This window comes from Ovis canadensis, chromosome 1 (assembly GCF_042477335.2).
Source record: "Ovis canadensis isolate MfBH-ARS-UI-01 breed Bighorn chromosome 1, ARS-UI_OviCan_v2, whole genome shotgun sequence".
Classification (NCBI taxonomy): domain Eukaryota; kingdom Metazoa; phylum Chordata; class Mammalia; order Artiodactyla; family Bovidae; genus Ovis; species Ovis canadensis.
Genome location: NC_091245.1, coordinates 102,069,660 through 102,093,264, shown reverse-complemented (window position 1 = coordinate 102,093,264; position 23,605 = coordinate 102,069,660). Strand labels below are relative to the sequence as shown.

The window sequence follows — 23,605 nt, the reverse complement described above, 5'->3', positions numbered from 1 at the left end:
ATGTTTCCCTGTACTACAAAAGTAACATCCTGAAACATTTTCTAACATTCATAAAAGCAACCTCTTCCCCTCAAATCTGCGTTTCTATAGTCCAGAAATAAACGTTGTTGTTTAGGTGCTAAGTTGTGTACAACTCTTGTGAGCCCATGGACTGTAGGCTGCCCACCAGGCTCCTCTGTCCATGGGATTTCACAGGCAAGAACACTGTAGAGGGTTGCCATTTCCTGACCAAGGGATCGAACCCACAGCTCCTGCACTGGAAAGCAGATTCTTTACCACTGAGCCCCCTGGGAAGGCCTTTTCACCCCTGTCTTGCCAGTCCTTGTGTGAAGCTAGGAAACAATTAGATACAATTAAACATTTAAGTGTCCCAGGTGGCGCTAGCAGTAAAGAACGCACCTGCCAATACAGGAGATATAAGAGATGAGAGTTCAATCCCTGGGTCGTGAATATTGCCTGGAGGGCATGGCAACTGCTCCAGTATTCTCGCCTAGAGAATCCCACAGACAGAGGAGCCTGGCAGGCTACAGTCCATAGGGTCACAAAGAGTCAGACACAACTGAAGTGACTTAGCATACATGCATGCTATGTAGCAGGCCTTAGGAGTAGAAACTGTTTTTAACCTTACAGGCTACTGTTGTTTTATCAATAGGTTACAAAAGTCAGAGCCAAAACCAGACTGTACCGGCAAAATCCAGGATGGTGGACGAAATAGGCTAAAAGGTCACTGCTTCCCTTACCTTCATTCATCTCTGTGTTTCCACACTAACCCCTGAGAGCGGAAGGACTCTGCTCTGATTGATCTGTGTTTGTTTTGAAAGTACCTGGTATTTGGTAGAGATGCTTTGCAGCTGTACTTTGAGAGAAATACAGTGATCAACCGCCCCCAAAATAGCTCTGACTTGACCGCAGCAGGTGGATGGAACCTGGAGGTGTTAGAGCGTTACTTTTGCTTCTTAACACCATGCTAAGATCTCCACCCAAAGTAGGTGTCTGCAGTCTAACAGGCATGATTTATGCTGTGTGAAAAGGAGAGTGGAAGACTGGCCATGCCCTGGCTGCCCCTGAAAATCCCCTTTTCTTTCCTAGAGTCCTGAATAAATGTCTGCCTCCTAGGCCTTAAAACTCCCTTACTCCTCTCCCTTTGGGAAGAAGGTGCTTTTAGAACCCCTGTTCTCTGGCCATTGCATAAAACCCTGTCTTGCTTGCACCAAACTCAGTTTCATTATTAGCTACTTGAACTTTAGCAGGAAAGAAGTCCTTGAATAACCCGGGAGGAACTTGGTTCAGCGAAGAAGTCTCTACACAAGAAGAGAGATTCATGTCTAATTTGGTCACAAGAGCATGGTGGTCTTTACCCTCTTAAAAACTGAAGATTCTCAAGAGTTTTTGTTTATGTAAATTACATATACATTGATATTTACTATGTTAGAAATTAAAATAGAAATTTTAAAAATATTAATCCTGTAAGAAATAGCAACAATAAATGCATTACATGTTAACATAGTTCAGTTTCTATGAAAAATAACTACATTCTCCAAAACAAAAATGTAATGAGAAGGGAAAACTTTTACATTTTTGCAAGTCTCTTTAACAGATGATAGCTGGATTCTCATATCTGTGTCTGCATTCAATTTGTTGGAAAATGTTGTTTTGATTGACATACATAAAGAAAACATGACTTTTCAAATATGTTGTTACAAAAGGGAGGAATATTTCAAAATGCTTTTTCAGATAACTGTGGATATTCTTTCTTGTAACTATACCAAATCTTCATACACAGTCGTTTTAATTTTTATTTATTTTTGTCTGTGCTGGGCCTTCATGGCTTTGCAAAAGTTTTCTCTCGGAGAAGGCAACGGCACCCCACTCCAGTACTCTTGCCTGGAAAATCCCATGGACAGAGGAGCCTGGTAGGCTGCTAAGAGTCAGACACGAATGAGAGACTTCACGTTCAGTTTTCACTTTCATGCATTGAAGAAGGAAATGGCAACCCGCTCCAGTATTCTTGTCTGGAGACTCCCAGGGACAGAGAAGCCTGTTGGGCTGCATCTGTGGGGTCGCACAGAGTCGGACACGACTGAAGCGACTCAGCAGCAGCAGCAGCTTCTCATGTTGGGGAGGGCTCTAGGCACGCAGGCTTCAGTTGCGGCAGCAGGCAGTCTCAGTAGTTGTGATGCAGGAGCTTAGTTTACTCTGCAGCAGGTGGAATTTTCCTGGACCAAGGACAGAACCTATGTTCCCTGCATTGGAAGGTGGATTCTTATCCTCTGCGCCACTGTTACCGAGTCCAAGCTCGTCGACTGAGAGGCTGACCGAGAAGATTTCAGGCTAGTGCTGCAAAATAACCATCTTGTCAGGGCCTGGAAGCCAAGTTCTTTTATGGATCAGAGACAGGGGGAGGTGAAGAAACAAAGTAAAAAGACTATTTCAGTTCATTTCACTCACTCAATCGTGTCCGACTCACTCAATCTTTGCAACCCCATGGACTACAGCACATCAGGCTTCCTTGTCCTTCACCAACTCCTGGAGCTTATACAGACTCATGCTCATTAAGTCAGTGATGCCATCCAACCATCTCAACCTCTGTCATCCCCTTCTCCTCCTGCCTTCAATCTTTCCCAACATCAGGGTCTTTTCCAATGAGTCAGTTCTTCACATTAGGTGGCCAAAGTATCGGAGCTTCAGCTTCAGCATCACTCCTTCAAATGAATATTCAGGACTGGTTTCCTTTAGAATTGACTGGTTTGATCTTCTTGCAGTCCAAGGGACTCTCAAGAGTCTTCTCCAACACCACAGTTCAAAAGCATCAACTCTTCAGCACTCAGCTTTCTTTATAGTCCAACTCTCACATCCATACATGACTACTGGAAAAACCATAGCTTTGACTAACAGACCTTTGTTGGCAAAGTAATGTTCTGCTTTTAATATGCTGTCTAGGTTGGTCATAGCTTTTCTTCAAAGGAGCAAGTGTCTTTTAATTTCATGGCTGCACTCACCATCTGCAGCGATTTTGGAGCCCAAGAAAATAAAGTCTCTCACTGTTTTCATTGTTTCCCCACCTATTTGCCACGAAGTGATGGGACCAGATGACATGATCTTAGCTTTCTGAATGTTGAGTTTTAAGCCAACTTTTTCACTCTTCTCTTTCACTTTCATCAAGAGGCTCTTTAGTTCTTGGCTTTCTGCCATAAGGGTGATGTTATCTGCATATCTGAGGTTATCGATATTTCTCCCACAATCAGGATTCCAGATTGCGCTTCATCCAGCCTGACATTTTGCATGATGTATTCTGCATAGAAGTTAAATAATCAGGGTGACAATATACAGTCTTGATGTACTCCTTTCCCGATTTGGAACCAGTCTGTTGTTCCGTGTCCAGTTCTAACGGTTGCTTCTTGGCCTGCATACAGATTTCTCAGGAGGCAGGTCAGGTTTGGTATTCCCATCTTTTTAAGAATTTTCCAGTTTGTTGTGATCCACTCAGTCAAAGACTTTGGTGTAGTCAATAAAGCAGAAGTAGATGTTTCTCTAGGAGAAGGCAATGGCAACCCACTCCAGTACTCTTACCTGGAAAATCCCATGGATGGAGGAGCCTGGTAGGCTGCAGTTCATGGGGTCACTAAGAGTCAGGCACGACTGAGCAACTTCACTTTCAATGTTCGCTTTCATGCATTGGAGAAGGAAATGGCAACCCACTCCAGTGTTCTTGCCTGGAGAATCCCAGGGACGGCGGAGCCTGGTGGGCTGCCGTCTCTGGGGTCACACAGAGTCGGACACGACTGAAGTGACTTAGCAGCAGCAGCAGCAGCAGATGTTTCTCTGGAACTCTGTTGCTTTTTCGATAATCCAACGATGTTGACAATTTGATCTCTGGTTCCTCTGCCTTTTCTAAATCCAGCTTGAACATCTAGAATTTCACGGTTCACATACTGTTGAAGCCTGGCTTGGAGAATTTGGAGCATTGCTTTGCTAGCGTGTGAGATGAGTGCAATTATGCGTAGTTAGAACATTCTTTGGCATTGCCTTTCTTTGGGATTGTAATGAAAACTGACCTCTTCTAGTCCTGTGGCCACTGCTGAGTTTTCCAAATGTGCTGGCATATTGAGTGCAGTGCTTTCACAGCATCATCTTTTAGGATTTGAAATAGCTCAACTGGAATTCCATCACCCCAGCTAGCTTTGTTTGTATTCATGCTTCCTAAGGCCCACTTGACTTCCCATTCCAGGATGTCTTGCTCTAGGAGAGTTGTCATGCCATCTGGATCTGGATCATTAGGATCTTTTCTGTATAGTTCTTCTGTGTATTCTTGCCACCTCTTCTTAATATCTTCTGCTTCTGTTAGATCCATACCATTTCTGTCCTTTATTGTGCCCATCTTTGCATGAAATGTTCCCTTGGTATCTCTAATTTTCTTGAAGAGATCTCTAGTCTTTCCCATTCTATTGTTTTCCTCTATTTCTTTGCATTGGTCACTGCAGAAGGTTTTCTTATCTCTCCTTGCTCTTCTTTGGAACTCTGCATTCAGATGGGTATATCTTTCCTTTTCTCCTTTGCCTTTAACTTCTCTTCTTTTCTCAGCTATTTGTAAGGCCTCCTCAGACAACCATTTTGCCTTTTTGCATTTTTTTTTTCTTGGAGATGGTCTTGATCACTGCCCCTTGTACAATGTCAGGAACCTCAGTCCATCATTCTTCAAGCACTCTATCAGATCTAATCCCTTATCTCCTAGAATGGCAAGCCTGGGGCAGAGGGATGTGTTAGTTTCACTTCCTTAAGACCCTTCACAGGTGAGCAGGGTCAAGCTATCTCCCAGTGAACCAAAGACACCCTAGCCCAAAGGTCAGGTGGAAGGGGCTGGGCAGGTCTCCCTGAGGCATTTGCCTATGCCTATCATAACAAACGTAGCAATATAAGAATTGAAGTCACAGAAGCAAATCCAGTATGGATTCAAAATTAACCCTTCCAGTTGGTTATACCACCAAGGAAATTCAATACACAGTAGTCTTTAAAATGCCAGTCACTATGTGGGATCCCAAACCATATTAGTATACTTTTTGTAATCTGTTACATCTGAATCCATTGCTTTTCTCTCTTTTTTTTTTTTTTTGCATTTGAAATGGATCATTTGGAGAATATTGATTCACTGTATAATGCAGAGCTTCCTAATGTTGACACATTACAACACACAACTTTGATACATAATAGGTACATATTAATATCACCCATCTAAAATATTTTGAGAATGTCAAGTTCACTGTAGCACATACAAGTTTTCCAAAATTCAAAATTTCACCTGAGAACTCAAATTTCATCACAGACAACAAAAACTGTCAGTTGTTTTCCTTGAAGTGAGGCTTACATCATTTACTTTTGAGAAAGTGTTTGCCAAATTCTCAAGTCTGAATAACCACGGTTTGTCTGGCAGCTATTCTACTTTTTGGCTGCACTGGGTCTTCGTTGCTGCTCCAGCTTTTCTTGAGTGGTAAGCAGGGGTACGTTCTGTAGTTGTGGTGCGCAAGCCTCTTTCTCATTGCTGGGACTTCTCTTGTTGCAGAGCACGGGCTCCAGGGCTTCAGCAGTTGTGGCATGTGGGCTCAGACAGGGCAGGTTCCGATTCTTAGAGTGCAGGCTCGATAGTCGAGGCACAAGGCTTAGTTGCTTCACAGCATGTGGGATCTTCTCAGAGCAGGGGTCAAACCCATGCCGCATGTAATGGCAGGCAGGTTCTTTACCTCTGAGCCACCAGGGAAGCCCCTGGCATTGTTCTTTTAAGTAACAATGTTACATTATTTAAAAAAAAAAAAAAGCGGCTAGTTCATCTCACAAGTCAAACAACTGCACAAGTGCCGTTCCTCAAGTCCCTCATTGCACCCCAGGACGCAGCCACACGCTCTATGTAGCTCCCACTTTCCCTCAGACATGCTCAAGATGTGGACTCAAGGGCTGAGGTTTAGGGACTTCCCTGGTGGTCCAGTGGTTAAGAATCTGCCTGCCAATGCAATCTGTCACAACTAGAGAAAGCCCGTGAGCAGCAACAAAGACCCATCACAGCCAAAAGAAATAAGTATTTTAAAAAGGGTCCGAGGTCAGGGCGGCAGCCAGGAGGAGCTACCCCACGTCTGAGGCCAGTGGCGGCCTGGAGGAGACACCCCGCATCCGAGATCGGGGCGGCCGGGAGAAGCCACCTCGCACCCGAGGCCAGGGGCGGTGACCTTGAGGAGCCACCCCGAGCCCGAGGCCAGGGCCGGCGGCCGGGAGGGGCAACCCGAGGATTGATCTCCCCAGGTCATTAGGTGCCCAGTATGCTACTGGAGATCAGTGGGGAAATAACTCCAGAAAGAATGAAGGGATGGAGCCAAAGCAAAAACAATACCCAGTTGTGGATGTGACTGGTGATAGAAGCAAGATCCGATGCTGTAAAGAGCAATATTCCATAGGTCCATGAATCAAGGCAAATTGGAAGTGGTCAAACAGGAGATGGCAAGAGTGAACATCAACGTTCTAGGAATCAGTGAACTAAAATGGACTGGAATGGGTGAATTTAACTCAGATGACCATTACATCTACTACTGTGGGCCGGAATCCCTCAGAAGAAACGGAGTAGCCATCACGGTCAACAAAAGAGTCCGAAACGCAGTACTTGGACGCAATCTCAAAAACGACAGAATGATCTCTGTTTGTCTCCAAGGCAAACCATTCAATATCACAATTATCCAAGTCTATGCCCCAACCAGTAATGCTGAAGAAGCTGAAGTTGAACGGTTTTATGAAGACCTACAAGATCTTTTAGAACTAACACCCAAAAAAGATGTCCTTTTCATTATAGGGGAGTGGAATGCAAAAGTAGGAAGTCAAGAAACACCTGGAGTAACAGGCAAATTTGGCCTTGGAATGCGGAATGAAGCAGGGCAAAGACTAATAGAGTTTTGCCAAGAAAATGCACTGGTCATAGCAAACACCCTCTTCCAACAACACAAGAGAAGACTCTACACATGGACATCACCAGATAGTCAACACCGAAATCAGATTGATTATATTCTTTGCAGCCAAAGATGGAGAAGCCCTATACAGTCAACAAAAACAAGACCAGGAGATGACTGTGGCTCAGATCATGAACTCCTTATTGCCAAATTCAGACTTAAATTTAAGAAAGTAGGGAAAACTGCTAGACCATTCAGGTATGACCTAAATCAAATCCCTTATGATTATACAGTGGAAGTGAGAAATAGATTTAAGGGGCTAGATCTGATAGATAGAGTGCCTGATGAACTATGGAATGAGGTTCGTGACATTGTACAGGAGACAGGGATCAAGACCATCCCCATGGAAAAGAAATCCAAAAAAGCAAAATGGCTGTCTGGGGAGGCCTTACAAATAGCTGTGAAAAGAAGAGAGATGAAAAGCAAAGGAGAAAAGGAAAGATATAAGCATCTGAATGCAGAGTTCCAAAGAATAGCAAGAAGAGATAAGAAAGCCTTCTTCAGCGATCAATGCAAAGAAATAGAGGAAAACAACAGAATGGGAAAGACTAGAGATCTCTTCAAGAAAATTAGAGATAGCAAGGGAACATTTCATGCAAAGATGGGCTCAATAAAGGACAGAAATGGTCTGGACCTAACAGAAGCAGAAGATATTAAGAAGAGGTGGCAAGAATACACAGAAGAACTGTACAAAAAAGATCTTCACGATCCAGATAATCATGATGATGTGATCACTAATCTAGAGCCAGACATCTTGGAATGTGAAGTCAAGTGGGCCTTAGAAAGCATCACTATAAACAAAGCTAGTGGAAGTGATGGAATTCCAGTGCAGCTGTTTCAAATCCTGAAAGATGATGCTGTGAGAGTGATGCACTCAATATGCCAGCAAGTTTGGAAAACTCAGCAGCGGCCACGGGACTAGAAAAGGTCGGTTTTCATTCCAATTCCAAAGAAAGGCAATGCAAAAGAATGCTCAAACTACCGCACAATTGCAGTCATCTCACATGCTAGTAAAGTAATGCTCAAAATTCTCCAAGCCAGGCTTCAGCAATACGTGAACTGTGAACTTCCAGATGTTCAAGCTGGTTTTAGAAAAGGCAGAGGAACCAGAGATCAAATTGCCAACATCCACTGGATCGTGGAAAAGCAAGAGAGTTCCAGAAAAACATCTATTTCTGCTTTATTGACTATGCCAAAGCCTTTGACTGTGTGGATCACAAGAAACTGTGGAAAATTCTGAAAGAGATGGGAATACCAGACTACCTAACCTGCCTCTTGAGAAATCTGTAGGCAGGTCAGGAAGCAACAGTTAGAACTGGACATGGAACAACAGACTGGTTCCAAATAAGAAAAGGAGTACGTCACGGCTGTATATTGTCACCCTGCTTATTTAACTTCTATGCAGAGTACATCATGAGAAATGCTGGACTGGAAGAAACACAAGCTGGAATCAAGATTGCCTGGAGAAATATTAATAACCTCAGATATGGAGATAACACCACCCTTACGGCAGAAAGTGAAGAGGAGCTAAAAAGCCTCTTGATAAAAGTGAAAGAGGAGAGCGAAAAAGTTGGCTTAAAGCTCAACATTCAGAAAACGAAGATCATGGCATCTGGTCCCATCACTTCATGGGAAATAGATAGGGAAACAGTGGAAACAGTGTCAGACTTTATTTTTCTGGGCTCCAAAATCACTGCAGATGGTGACTGCAGCCATGAAATTAAAAGACGCTTACTCCTTGGAAGAAAAGTTATGACCAACCTAGATAGTATATTCAAAAGCAGAGACATTACTTTGCCGACTAAGGTCCGTCTAGTCAAGGCTATGGTTTTTCCTGTGGTCATGTATGGATGTGAGAGTTGGACTGTGAAGAAGGCTGAGCGCCAAAAAATTGATGCTTTTGAACTGTGGTGTTGGAGAAGACTCTTGAGAGTCCCTTGGACTGCAAGGACATCCAACCAATCCATTCTGAAGGAGATCAGCCCTGGGATTTCTTTGGAAGGAATGATGCTAAAGCTGAAACTCCAGTACTTTGGCCACCTCATGCTAAGTGTTCACTCATTGGAAAAGACTCTGATGGTGGGAGAGATTGGGGGCAGGAGGAGAAGGGGATGACCGAGGATGAGATGGCTGGATGGCATCACCGACTCGATGGACGCGAGTCTGAGTGAACTCCAGGAGATGGTGATGGACAGGGAAGCCTGGTGTGCTGCGATTCATGGGGTCGCAAAGAGTCGGACACGACTGAGCGACTGAACTGAACTGAACTGAGATTTAATACAATTCATGATTTTACTGCTTCATCAAGGACAGTTTTTGTGTTTTTTTTCAATCCAGGGGTATGTGGACTGCCACTGTCTTAGATTCGTGCTAAGCCACCAAAAGTTTTACCACCACTGCTTCAGCATTATTGCAAGTATCATCATCATGGAAGAGAAGAAAAACATCCTAACACAATATTAATGATGATAATAGTTTTGACCTCACAAACTCCCTAAAATAGTCTTGGGGACTCTTAGAGGCTCACAGACCACACTGTCAGCACCATCACTCTAAGTAAGTTACCTGCCTCTCTGGCTTTCAGTTTCCTTATCTAGAAACTAGGATTAGTGATGCTACAGCTACCTCACAGGGTTGTGGAAGCTGAATGATATGAAAGTGTGAAGCATTTAGAATAGTCTCTGGCACACTGTGTTATACAAGCATCTGCTAATATAATCATATATTCAGTATCATTGAGTGTTTTTCCAAGATAAAATTTATTGACAGTGTGTAATATTCTATAATGATGTAACCTAATTTTTGGATATCATGTTGTTTCCATTCTTTCAACATCCCTGTACATATCTGTGTCATTTCTCTGGTTAAATTCCTGAAATGGAGTTGCCCAGAGTACACGTATTTTTCACAGTACTGCTGGAAAGCATACATGGACCATCAAAGTGGGAGAGCTGAGAAAAAGAGGGGTCCATGGGCCGAGTATCTGAATCAGCCGGGGGCATCTCTTAAGGTGGACGTGTTGCCATAAATACGGAAGAATGAACTGTGATGATGATCTCTGAACTGGAAGAGGCCAAGGTGTTGGTTGAGTCATCCTCATGAACACTGAAGTCACTTAGCTGGCATGCAGAGGGCCAGAGATGGGACACAGGGCCCATCACGTCTAGATGCGCAGACTCTGCCAAAACGTGATTTGGCTGGAAAACTATCCCCAGACTCAGGAAAGCCAAAAAGACCATTATCTTTAAAACCAACACCTATAAAAGGCTGCCACGTCCTAGATGATGAGCCATTTCTCTCAAGTAAATATGTGATTCAAAAAAAATGCTAGTGTCCTGCTCAACTTACACATTTTCAAACTCACTATTCAGAAACGGCACACATCCAATACGAACATAATGTAAGCACAGGGTACGTTTAGAAAACTAGAAGTTTGATTTTGTGGAACCTTGTTTACATTCAAGCATTAAAGTCTGACTTCAGGATACTGCAAATTAAATTCATAGAATCTTGGCCCAGGCAGAAGGAGCACCACAGTGAAAGGAGGGGTTTTTTCCCCCAATAAATAATGCTATAACAAGTGGCTTTCCATATTACAAAATTGAAGTTGGATCCCTAAAAAAAAAAAAAGAAATTGGATCCTTATGTCACTGGACACTGAGACAGAATAAGGAATTTCTATGTGAAAGGCAAAACCATAGAACTTTCAGATAAAAAAAAAGAATATCTTTCTGACCTATGGAAGAGTTTACTGGACACAAGAAACACTAACTTTGAAAGAAAAGATTAAGAAATCTGACATTAAATTTAAAAGTTTTGGTCACTAAAGGGTACCTTTTGAAAAATGAAAAGAGATTCCCTGGTGGTCCAGTGGTTAGGGCTCAGTGGGCCTAACTAGAATATTACTAATACCTTGTCACATACCTAGCCTTCTTGAACCCACTTCTTCACATTCTCCTCAGAACTTTTATCCTGAATCTCACATTATTTTTTCCCTTCATGTCTTCTCATATACATAAAGTGTCTTAACAAGAATGTTTAGTTTTAATGTGTTTGAGCTTTATAAAAAATAGTTTTAGCCCTAACTCAGTAGAGCTCCCAGGGCCTAGGTTCAATCCCTGGTTGAGGAACTAAGATCCCTTAAGCAAGCACTATGTGCCAAAAAGAACAGTGAAAAGACACGTCATAAATTTGACATACTTATAACAACATATAACCAATAATGATTTAATACTAAGAATAAAGAACTTCTATAAAACATCAATACAAAGTTAACTCAAGGACTTCCCTGGTGGTACAGTGGATAAGAATCTGCCTGCCAATGCAAGGGACATGGGTTTAGTCCTTGGCCCGGGAAGATTCCACATGCTGCAGGGCAACTAATGCCTGGATGTCACAGTTACTGAAACCCTCGAGCCTAGATTCTGTGCTCTGCAACAGAAGCCGTTGCCGTGAGCAGCCTGCACACCACAACTAGAGAAAGCCCCTGCATAGCAATGAAGACCCAGCCCACCAAAAAAAATGAACTCAAGAGAAAAATGAACAAAAAATATGAAGAAATATTTCACAAAAATGGAAATACAAAGACCTATTTTTTTTAAAAAAAAGATAATTAACCTCATTAGTAATTAGAGAAACACAAGTTAAGATCACAATGATTATCATTTTATCCTCACTGGACTGGCAGAAATTAAGAACTTGTAACAGTCCCAAGGGCTGGAAAGGGATGAGTTCAACAGGAATTCTTAGACTGCAGGAAGGAGTGCAAATCCATACAGCCACTTTGAGAAACAATTCATCATTATCCTGTGAAGAATCCTAAAGAAATTCCTGCTTTCCACCCCCTCCACCCCCCACCCCCCCACCCCCCCCGCAACGGGTTTGCCACCAGGACACAGGTGTCATGAAAACCAAAATGGGAAAGAAGACCCACATCAACATCGTTGTCACTGGGCACGCAGATTCAGGGAAGTCTACCATGACTGGCCATCTGATCTACAAATGTGGCGGGATCGACAAGAGAACAATTGAAAAGTTCGAGAAGGAGGCTGCCGAGATGGGAAAGGGCTCCTTCAAATACGCCTGGGTCTTGGAGAAGCTGAAAGCTGAACGTGAGCGTGGTATCACCACTGATATCTCCCTGTGGAAATCTGAGACCAGCAAGTACTATGTTACCATCACTGATGCCCCAGGACACAGAGACTTCGTCAAAAACATGATTACAGGCACGTCCCAGGCTGACTGTGCTGTCCTGATTGCTGCCGCTGGTGTTGGTGAATTTGGAGTCATATCTCCAAGAACGGGCAGACCCGTGAGCGTGCCCTTCTGGCTTACACCCTGGGTGTGAAACAACTAATTGTTGGTGTTAACAAAATGGATTCCACTGAGCCACCCTACAGCCAGAAGAGATATGAGGAAATTGTTAGGAAGTCAGCACCTACATTAAGAAAATTGGCCACAACCCCGACACAGTAGCTTTTGTGCCAATTTCTGGCTGGAATGGTGACAACATGCTGGAGCCAAGTGCTAACATGCCATGGTTCAAGGGATGGAAAGTCACCCGCAAGGGCGGCAATGCCAGTGGAACCACCCTGCCTGAAGCTCTGGATTGCATCCTGCCACCAACTCGCCCAACTGACAAACCCTTGTGTTTGCCCCTCTAGGATGTCTATAAAATTGGTGGTATTGGTACTGTCCCTGTGGGGCGTGTGGAGACTGGTGTTCTCAAGCCTGGCATGGTGGTCACCTTTGCTCCAGTCAATGTAACACCTGAAGTGAAGTCTGTAGAAATGCACCATGAAGCACTGAGTGATGCCCTTCCTGGGGACAGTGTGGGCTTCAATGTCAAGAACGTGTCTGTCAAAGATGTCCATCGTGGCAGTGTGGCTGGTGACAGCAAAAATGATCCGCCCATGGAAGCTGCTGGCTTCACAGCTCAGGTGATTGTTTTGGACCATCCAGGCCAGACCAGTGTTGGATATGCACCTGTGCTGGACTGTCACACAGCTCACGTTGCTTGCAAGTTTGCTCAGCTGAAGAAGACTGATCATCGTTCTGGGAAAAATCTGCAAGATGGCCCTAAATTCTTGAAATCTGGTGATGCTGCCATCATTGATATGGTTCCTGGCAAGCCTATGTGTGTCGAGAGCTTCTCTGACTATCCTCCCCTGGGCCGTTTTGCTGTGTGTGACATGAGACAGACTGTCGCTGTGGGTGTCATCAAAGCAGTGGACAAGAAGGCAGATGGAGCTGGTAAGGTCACCAAGTCTGCCCAGAAAGCTCAGAAGGCTAAATGAATATTATCCCCCAAATCTGCCACCCCAGGCTTAATCAGTGGTGGAAGAACAGTCTCAGAACTGTTTGTCTCAATTGGCCATTTAAGTTTAATAGTAAAAGATTGGCTAATGATAAAAATGCACTGTAAAATCTTCAGAAGGAGAGGAGAATGTTTTTGTGGACCATATGTTTTGTGTATGGCAGTTTAAGTTATTAGTTTTTAAAATCAGTACTTTTTAACGAAAACAACTTGACCAAAAATCTGTCACAGAATTTGAGACCCATTAAAGAGTTTAATGAGAAAAAAAAGAAAGAAATTCCTGTATGGGTGCATCAGGAGATACGTACAAAAAACACTGAGATCCTGTTGATACTAGAAAAATAACTAGAGACAATGCGAGATCCATCTACAGGAAAATGGTGAGATTGCACATCCCCAGAATACATAACATCCGTGAAAAATGAATACGCAGCCACTAAGTGCAGCAACTTTGAAGAACCTAAGAAACAAATTGGTTGTTAGAAACCATGTTCTGCAAGTCTGAGTACAGGACTTTTTTGGGGGAAGGGCCTCGACACAAAGCTTGTGGCATCTTAGTTCCCTGACCGGGGACTGAACCCAGGCCCTAGCAGTGAAAGAACCAAGTCCTAACCACTGGACCACCTGCCAAGGAATGCTCAAACACATTAAACATTCTTGTCAAGACTCTATGTATATGAGTAGACATGAAGGGAAAAAAATAATGTGAGATTCAGGATAAAAGTTCCAAGGAGGATGTGAAGAAGTGGGTTCAAGAAGGCTAGGTATGTGACTAGGTGTTAGTAATATTCTAGCTTTTACATTGAGCAATTTCAGATATGTTAATTCCTTTACATCTTACTTTATATATAGGTTAAGTATTTTATGTGTAAAATATTATTTTTTCAAATATAATATAATAAAGGGAGAGATTATATGAATTGTGCATTCTATTTCATGCCCCACAGGATTTTGTGGAAACAAGATGAATCATGTTTCTCCTTCACAGACTTCCACCTTGTGAAAGGTCTCCAAGATCCCTGATATATGGTATTCTAAGTTTTCCACCTGTCTCCTGCTGTTTGCCGGCCCAACTAGTCTTTAAGCAACAAAATGCCTCCACGCCATCAGCACACACTATTCCTACTGAATGGAAACATCACCATCTCGTTTGCTGGCTGATGAACTTCTGGCCCCATTAAATGAGGGTTCAAACGTTGCCTTTGGGAATCTTCCCAGAGGCTACAAGGCTGTGGCCCTCTCTCCTCACTTTCACAGTGCCTTGCTCAGGCCTCTCTTTGGGCACTTGTTAGACATGGGTAACTGCTCATTTACAGGCTGACCCTTTCCTAGATGCTGAATCCTCAATGGCCAGTCCTGGCTTCTCTTCTCTGGGGGCCCAGTGCCTCACACAAATGGCTTTCAGTAAAGTTCTTCCTAAGGAAGGACTGTCCTGGGTGGTGATGAGCGGAAGGGGAATGGTCACGGGCAAAGTTACCAGTGTTTGAAGCAAAAAAGCAAGAAAAAAGTTGCCAAGCTTTATTTAGGCCGCAGTGGTTACAGACAACACTTCCGACCCTTCCCCCCACCCCACCCGGCTTGGGCCCCTGGCCGGCTCGTCCCTTCCCTCCAGTCTCACTTCTTGTCCTCTTCCTTCTTGTCCTTCTTGCCGTCTTTGGTGGCCTGGGAGGCCAGGGAGCCCATAGCATTTCTAATGGCCTCGTTGTTGGGATCCACGCCCGGAAGGTTCTCCAAGACACTCTGGAGGAATTCGGGGTCCTGCATCACGTCATAATCATCCTCCTCCTGAAAAGGGGGCAGTGTCAGCCCGGTGACGGGGGCTGGCTGCAGAGCAAGCCCGCGTGGAAGACGGGAGCGCATCGCCACACGAGCCCCTCTCCCTACTTGACTGGCCAAGGACAGGAAGGAGGGTTTAGGAAAATACCCAGTGCCTATTCATAGCATGCTGGAGCAGGAAAAGGCAAGTGTTCTTGCCTTTCCAGTTCCGCTCCAGTGTTCTTGCCTGGAGAATCCCCACGGACAAAGGAGCCTGGGGGTTTACAGTCTACAACGTCACAGAGCCAGACACAACTGAGCAACTTAAGCACATACAGAGTATGAGCTTAAAACACTTATTCTATTTTTGTTGTTGTTGTTGCATAGGCATGGCTTTCCAGATCTTAGCTCACTGACCAGGGATTGAACCCCGGGCCTCCAGTAGTAAAAGCCCTAAGTCCTAACCACTGGACCACCAGGGAAGTCCCCCAAACATTAAATTACCGACCAATTAGAGGAGAAGCCTGAGACACTGCTTTCTGAGCTCAAAAGATAAAAACAGATGCCATGACCTTTAGGTTTCCTGCTATTAGACACCCACTCCCCGTTTTTGTTTTCCTGGAGCCTCTTTTTACCCTCCTGGGAGATGGCATCACTGAGAAGTGTCCAGACTGCTCCCACCAGCAAGGAAGGGAAATTACAAAACACTGAAGACATTTCTCCAACTCTGGCCACATTCTCCTTAGCAAGGTTTACCCACGAGAAACATTACCTCCATGGGTTTCTTTCCTTCTGCTCTAGAAAGAGCTCATCTATGAAACCCTGAGACAGGAACGGTTCCAGCCCTAGCAGGCTGAGGATCTCAACACAGGGGATGTTAAGGCTGATGGCGGCATGGAGTCATCGCCGGCCCTCACCTTGGTGGGCTCAGATGTGTCCATGGCTGAGCTGGCGTCCATGTCAGCTGACTCTGCCTGGCCAAACTCTGAGGAAGGAAGGTCAGTTTGCTCAGCTCCATTTCTTCCTGCAGCGTCTCTGCCGCGGCACGCCCACCCAGGCCCTGGCTCACCTGCACCCTGGAGGGACATCTGCATGGCGTAAGCAATCTGCTCCTCCTCAGTCATACTGCTTAGGTCAGGGAGCCCCGTGCGGCCAAACTCCTGCTGGCTGATGGTCATCTTCAGCAGGGCATCGTCCGAGTCTAGGAAAAGGAAGACAGCGGCAGGGTGGAACTGTGCCCACCCCCAAGCCCACGTGTTTCCACACTGCCAGAACCCCAGCCCCATCTACACCAGCCCTCCACAGAGCACCCCACAGTCCCGGGACTTCAGATTCCACCTCTTTCACCTTCAGTCCCGGTCGTGGCAATCCCGGCCTCAGCGGCAGAGGCGGCAGCTGCCCGCCGTGCCTCTTCCTCTTGCCGCTGCCGCTGCTCTTCCATAGACACACGCAGGGCCTGGCCAAAGGTGAGGAAAGTCAGACATTCTCCAGCCCTCAGTCCCCTGGGGCGCTGGGGAAGGCAGCTGAGGGGTGGGGACGGACTGTAAAGGGGCAGCTTCTGGTTTATACCCGTGGGGAAGCAGCTGGAAAGATGACAGATGACATAGGGGAAAAGGATGGGCTTGGGAGAAACCTGGGGTTTCATGGGGAGAAGCGAAGACGAGGGTCTGACAGTGGTGCCCCTAGAGATCAGACAGAATTATGGGGAAGAGGGACCTAGAGGGGGTCTGGGAAAACAAGCAAGGGTCCTTAGGACTGTCTAGCCCTAGAGAAGCTAGATGCTGTGTGAGAAGGATCAAGAAGGACACCTGGGCTCTCCTGGAGGTCAGTGTTTGCTCACCAGGGCCAGCTCAGGATCAGCGCTGGGATCCACTCCAAATTCAAAGTCACTGGCACCAAGACCCAGCATGGCACCACCTTCCCCAGCCAGAATGGGCGAGCTGATGAGGGCATCGGCCAAGCTGGGCCCAGGAGGCACTGTCACCAGGTGAGAACCGGTTCCGTCTTTGCCGTTCAACGTGTTTACAAAAGCAGTCAGCTTTTCTGTGTTCACCTCCTGGGGAGAGAAGAACCCGGGAGGCTCTCCTTCCCGCCCTGCCCTCATTCTCTGCCCCCAGCTCCTGTCTGCAGCCCCTCACCCCCATGCAGACACTCCTCTAGGCAAAGACTGTTCTCTATTTACGATCAAAGCAGTCACTGGCCCCCAACCAGCCCTTACTCACCTCTTCCCCCAAACTGATAATGTCAACATTTACTTTCCCTTACTCACCTCTTCCCCAAAATTGATAATGTCAACATTTACTTTCTCCTTCTTGAGGCGTTTAGCCAGTTTCACCAGCTAGGAAGAAGGGGAGAGAAATGAGGAAGTCTGTTCCATACCACGAGGGAAGGTGACACACATCGCAAGCATACCACTCCAAGGGCCCGGCAGAAACTGAATTCTGCACAACCTCCTTTCCCCAAACTGATGGACCCAGTGCTTCTTCCTGACTCTCCCAAGAGCCAACAGAAGCCCCCTCCCAAACATGTGGTGCCCAAACTCCCCGGCTGTCACTTGGACTCACATCCTTCTCATTGTCCTCCACAGGGCTTCCCACAAAGGCAATGATTCGCATCTTGTGATTCTTGCCCTGCCGGTGCTTCAGGGCCAGCTTCAAAAGGAAGAGGGAGTTCTTGGAGTCAGCCACAGGAATCCCCTAGCTCTTTCCTATCACTCTCTTTCTTACAGCTTCCATATACTTTGAGCCTACCATCACACTCGCACCAGATCTAAACCCCTCCCCCTCCCTTCCCCTCTATCTGTGCCTCTCTGCGGATAAGGAAGAGGGGTTAATCCTCCATTCTAGGGCCTTCCCCTTCAAGATCCTCACCGATCATCCCACTATATCCTTTCCACTCCTTTCTCTACATCATCTCTCTTCCCTGGTGCTGCTTCTCACTCCAAGCGTCTAGCGGGGGAATGAGTAAGGATGGAGGCAGAATCCCAGAGCAAGGAGGAACCGCCAGAGGGACCCAGCAGGACTCACGTGGGCCACGCGGATGCCGGTGCAGAAGGTGATTTTGCCCTTGGGCTGGACAGTGTGAAGCTTAGACAGGATGCGGCCAGTGTCTGGGGTGAGCGTGGTCAGCACTTCACAGTCACTGGAATGGGGAGGAAGCACGTCTGTGATTTCAGGGTAGGACAACTGCCTCCAAACTGTGCTCGACTCACCTTTTCTTTAGAGACCGTGATGATAACTGTTATCTCTACTTTTCCTAAACAAACATCTACTGTTTAGAGAGCAGATCTTCCAAGTTCTCATTACAAGGAACAACTATGTGAGACATGGATATTAATTAAACTTACTGTGGTGATCACTTTGCGATACACACATTATCGAATCATTATACCTTCAACTTACACAATGTTACATGTCAATGACATAAAACTACAGAATAACTGGAGAAAACTAGAGAAAAATCTCTAATGTGTGGATATGAAACACAGAAAAGAAGAAGGGGGTGATTTTGAGAGAAGCTGGCCTCTTCCAGTATTTCCCCCAACCTCCCTCATGCCATCTTCCTCTCAGGGACCTGAGAATTCTCTACAATAGCTGGATGCTCCTTCTTCTCTCTTGTATCTTCATTTTTAGACTCATTTTCTGGCTAATAACATGAATGCTGGGATGGGCAGTCACTCACTTGAGGATTATCAGTTCCCAAAACAAATTACTTTGGGGGTAACACGGTGTGTGACATGCCCTGGGAAGCTGACCCCAAACCCTTTTCATTGTCTTTAAAATATGGTGAGGACTGCCCTAGTGGCACAGTGGCTGACCGTCCACCTGCCAAGCCAGGGGACACAGGTTCAATTCCTGGTCCAGGAGGATTCCACATGCCTCAGAGCAGCCAGACCTGTGCGCCCCAACCACTGAGCCCGTGTGCCTAGAGCCTGGCTCCACAGCAAGGGGCGTGCTGCTTTTATTTATACGAGTAGTGAAGAAGGTAGTCTAGGAAGGTGATGGGCAAAAGCAGCCTCAAGGAATCCACGAAAAGGCAGCCCTAGGCACCGCAGCAGGTCACAGACAGGAATGGCCCCGCCTCCCCCGCACACCCTCCCGCTCTGCACCACCTACTTGGCCAGTGTGATGAGGCCCACGTTGTTCTCGGGGTTGCTGCGGGTCTTGGAGTGGCAGACTATATTGACGGCATCCTGCTGGGCCTGCAGCCGGGTGGGTAGGAAGTCCCCGTTCCGCATGTACTCACTGTTGTCCACGCTGCCAGGTTGGGGGTGACGCAGGAGAGACAGGCCACACTGTGAGACCTGTCTGAGACATTCCCTCCAGGTCCAGAAACCACCCTCCCACAACTCTCCCATGAGGGGTGCCACGGCATACGGCAGTGGCTCTCAGTCTTTGTGGAACAGAGGATCAGCTGCAACTTTTTTTTTTTTAATTACACATGACCAAGCCCTCATCTAGACTTACTGACTCAAAATAACAAAAGGCAAAAAACCTTTTTAAATCTCCACAAGTAATTGTATAAGTACCCAAGGCTGTGATCTACTAATGTACCATGTCCACCTTTTTATAAGCTGCGTTAAGTGTTATCAATCATGGTCGTGGAGAAACATGCTATCTGCTATTAAAATAGGAGTATTCCAAGGCAGGAAATCAACAGAGCAACTGAAAAATATTTATGAAATAACACACACTTGGCACACTGAGTGCAGGAAAGTGCAATCTAAATTATCTGGTCAAATGTTCAGCAGCTTTGACAGCTGGACTGAACTGCAAAAATGAGGTTTCATAGATCTGGGGGTCTCACGTATTCTATCCCTGTATTTTTCACAATCTGTAAGAATCCAAATAACATGGCATACAAGTGCCAGGTTCCTGGAGACCAAAAGAAGACAGGGAAGTGAGAAAGTTATCTACACCCCAGAAGAGAATGAATTCTTGACGAACTGAGTTCTGTCAAAACACTGAAAGCAAGCAGCATACTGAGAGACAGCTCATCTCTACTGGCAAGCTAAACAGGCTTGGAGGCGATTTTTTCTTTAGTATCCTTCGCCAGGCAATAAACACAAACCAAAAATGATGGAGAGGTAATTAAGAAACTACTGTAAGACAAGTAGAAAGGGTTGGAAGGGTAGCATTCAGGCAGGTTCAAATCCCTACTCTACTACTTACTAGTTCTATGATCCTAAGGAAGCTACTGAATTTCTCTAATGTCCAGTTACCTCATCTGTAAAATGGGTTTTATTATACCTACCTGGATAGTGCTGGCTATGAGGATTAAACTCATGGAAAGTACTTAGCACAATGCCTAACAGTAAGCATGATACACAGACTAGTTCTTATAGACGAAACTCAATCCATATAAAGGAGGTCAAGGGCGGACTTTACTGACCAAGCTATATGCTTTTTTCCCTGATACACTGTTTCCAACTACTCTCCCAACAGGGAAATAACTGCCTTCCTAGCTTCAAATACAGTGGTGGCTAAATATATGAAACAATGGAAGCTTTGAGGATCATCCAGCTGCAATAGCTACTAAGTACAAAGGCTGTGGGCAAGACCAGCAGATGGATGAAGGCTGGAAGAAAGATGTCAGAGGAAGCCCTGGGAGGTGGGGGGGGTGGGGGGCGGCTGAGAGGGAGGAAGAACCTGCTGTGCAGAACACGACAGCAGTCCTCCTGCTGTCACGAGTGCATCAGAACCACTTTGAGGGTGACGGTGCTGGCACTGTTAAAAACACAGATGCTTGCACACCTACGTGTGCACCCCTAAAAAATGCAGTTTGCTTTTCCCAACATTGAACTTTATACAGACAGGATAATACATGCATTTCCTGTGACTACTTTCACTCAACAGTAATTTTTCCCAATAAAATTTTATATCAAAATAAGGGCTGACAAAATTATCCAGCTATTCCATAAAATTTTCATTAAAAAAAAAAAAAAAGAATACAGATGCCTAAGCTTCCCTGGCTGGGAGTCTGAGCCACCAGACCAAGCAGAATCAAATATACACAACTTTCTGAGGGCCAGCAAAGCATGAGCAAAGAAGTGGCTTTCACTGCTCTTCTATGGCTGGGCTGTTACAACAGGGTGCCAGTGCATCACTCTGGACCTAACCTTTCCTCCCATACCCCAAGCCAGATCAGCATTCTTAAATCCCATTTTGTATATAGCTCTGGCTCCACCAGCCTCAGAACGTTTTCAGTAGTCCTCCATTGAAGGGTAAAGGGCAGAATTCAGCCTCCTCAACCCGACATCTGTGCTCTTCTACCTGGCTGCATGCCCCTTTCTCCAAAAAAGGGAACCACCTTCAACCAACAACCTAATAATGAAGCCACACTAGTCCATTTTCTACTCCCTAAACAAGCCTTGAGAATGTACACTTCAGCAGCTTTCCTTATGCCCTTCTCCTTACATGTAATGGCCTCTCCTTAACATTTGTCTAAGTCCCTTCAAGGACCCTCTTAAATTCTTTCCTGAGGACTTCTTAAGCATCATGGCAACTAACAGATGCAGAGTGCTGCAGTTTACAGAGCACCACGACACACACTGCCTACCCTTGCTATGAGAAGAGTAGATGTTACTATTATATTCGCATTTTATAGCTAAAGTGAGAGATTTACTACATTCTCAAGAACATGCGGCTGGAAAGTACCCCAAACACAGGATTTTGGATTCCAAATCCTGTCCTCTTTCTACTCTTAACTTGCTTTCGTCCAGAGGCTGCCATATTTAGCAAATGAAAATACAGGGCTCCCAGAATTCCCTGGTGACACAGTAGTAAAGAGTTCGCCTGCCAATGCAGAGAACATGGGTTCGATCCCTGGTCTGGGAAGATCCCACATGCTACACAGCAGCTAAGCCCGAGTGAGCTGCAACTACTGAGCCTGTGTGCCACAACTACTGAAGCTCCGGCGCCTAGAGCCTGTGTTCCACAGCAACCAGAACCCTGCAAACCCTCACCACAACAAACAGTAGCCCCAGGTCCCAGCAACTATAGAAAGCCCAGGCAAAAGCAGTGAAGACCCGGCACAGCCAAAAACAAATAAAGAACAGAAAATACAGGACTCCCAGTTAAATCTGAATTTCAGACAAACAACAGTAACTTTCTAGTGAAAGTATGTCCCATGCAATATGTGGGACATACACATGGCCATTGTGATATTAAAAATAATTGTTTATCTAAAATTTAAATTTTACTGGGCATCCTATGTGCTATCTGGCAACAGTATCTACCCAGCAAAAAGAAAACCCTTAGGTGTCTGTTCCATGCAACTGGGGATTTGTGTGTGTTTGTGCATTATTCTGTTTTCATTCCAGGCTCACACTTAGAAGAAACTCTTGAAACCTTGCAAAAGTGTGGTCCTCAGTTTTAACAGCTAGCCAAGTCAGACTGATGAGAGCTCACTGGATAAGTGCCGAAGCGTCTTTGAGTCAGATAATCCTGAGTTTAAACCTAGGCTCCACCACTTAACCTGCTGTGTGATTCTGTGTAAGTCATTTAAAACTGCCGAGACGCGGTATCCTCATCTGTAAAAGGGAGGGAGTATTGTGAGGCTTAAGTGAGATGAAGCAAATTAAATGCCTAACATTTAGAAGGTAGCTTAGTAAAGAATCTGCCTGCAGTACAGGAAATCCGCATTCGTTCCCAGGGTCGGGAAGATCCTCTGGAGAAGGAAATGGCAAACCACTCCAGGATTCTTGCCTGGAAAATCCCAGGGACAGAGGAGCCCAGCGGGCTACAGTCCATGGAATCGCCAAGAGTCCGACACGACTTAACGACTAAGCCACAAACACTTAAAAAGTACTCTTGTAGTGCCTTTGACGGTAACACCAGGAAAAGCAAAGGAGTTAGCGACAAGTGAGTGGGGCAAGGAAGGGAGCTGAAACTCTCTTCCTAACACCCATCATTGTGAAAAGGAGAGGAAGGCAGAAGACTAGCACGGTGAGTCCGAGAAGCAGGACTCTAGCTAAAGACAGATGTAGGCTGGTCTAGAGAAGACGACGCTGTAATGGAGAAAAATAGCAGGACCGGTCAATGACTGTCCGCGGACTGAGGGTTAAGGGGGGTACCTCGGGCCCGTCCGTCGGGAACTACCTCTGGGGCCCCGGGATGACTCAGGGAGTCGCTGGAGCTCCTTTCCTCCCGGCCCAAGGCCTCATCTCTTCCACCAGGCCCCCTCGCCCACCCCAGGCCCGCCTGGCCTCCGAGCTACAGGCGCCCCCGACCCAGTCCCGCTGCCCAAGGGGGCCCGAGGTGGCTCCTCACCAAACCATAGTGCTTTCCAACACCATCGTGCCTCCTTCCTCCCTCCCCGACCGGTTCTCCTAGACCACTAAACAACAGCTCCTCCAATTGGCCCGGCGCGCATCACCAATCACTGACCTCGGTTGGGCCAGCTGGTTCCGCCTTCATCCCCGTGTTGCTTTCTGGGAGTTGTAGGCGCCGCCTGAAAGAAAAAAAAAAGTGGGAGCTGTTTGGGGCGGAGGGAGGGGCCAAGTAACACAAAAAAGAGGGCCACACCTCCACCTGCCCTGCCATTCAGGTTT

General features: G+C 45.9%; 1 protein-coding gene and 1 pseudogene across 2 annotated transcripts; one reads left to right on the top strand and one right to left on the bottom strand.

Moving 5' to 3' along the window:
* The first annotated feature begins 11,898 nt into the window (after positions 1–11,898).
* On the top strand, positions 11,899–13,395 carry LOC138429607 (elongation factor 1-alpha 1 pseudogene; annotated as a pseudogene).
* Positions 13,396–14,802: 1,407 nt separating this feature from the next.
* Positions 14,803–23,442, bottom strand: PSMD4 (proteasome 26S subunit ubiquitin receptor, non-ATPase 4). Of its 2 annotated transcripts, none has more exons than XM_069542067.1 (10): positions 23,325–23,442; positions 19,170–19,310; positions 18,081–18,195; positions 17,619–17,705; positions 17,324–17,392; positions 16,895–17,110; positions 16,402–16,510; positions 16,124–16,255; positions 15,972–16,039; positions 14,803–15,084 (listed from the first exon to the last, which is right to left on the bottom strand). In XM_069542067.1, exons 1-10 carry the CDS (start codon positions 23,348–23,350, stop codon positions 14,914–14,916), a joined length of 1,134 nt encoding a protein of 377 aa, XP_069398168.1. In that variant the 5' UTR covers positions 23,351–23,442; the 3' UTR covers positions 14,803–14,913. The 2 variants fall into 2 exon arrangements, with proteins under 2 accessions (XP_069398168.1, XP_069398157.1); XM_069542056.1 differs by having other exon boundaries at positions 16,393–16,510; positions 23,325–23,438.
* Between the last annotated feature and the right edge of the window lie 163 nt (positions 23,443–23,605).

Bases quoted from the DNA above. Each gene is read 5' to 3' on its own strand.
- PSMD4 (XM_069542056.1), bottom strand. From the start codon at position 23,350: ATGGTGTTGGAAAGCACTATGGTTTG. The intron at 19,311-23,324 runs GTGAGGAGCCAC...CCAACCTGGCAG, and splicing joins TTGGAAAGCACTATGGTTTG to CGTGGACAACAGTGAGTACA. The intron at 16,511-16,894 runs GTGAGCAAACAC...ACCTTTGGCCAG, and splicing joins CTGATCCTGAGCTGGCCCTG to GCCCTGCGTGTGTCTATGGA.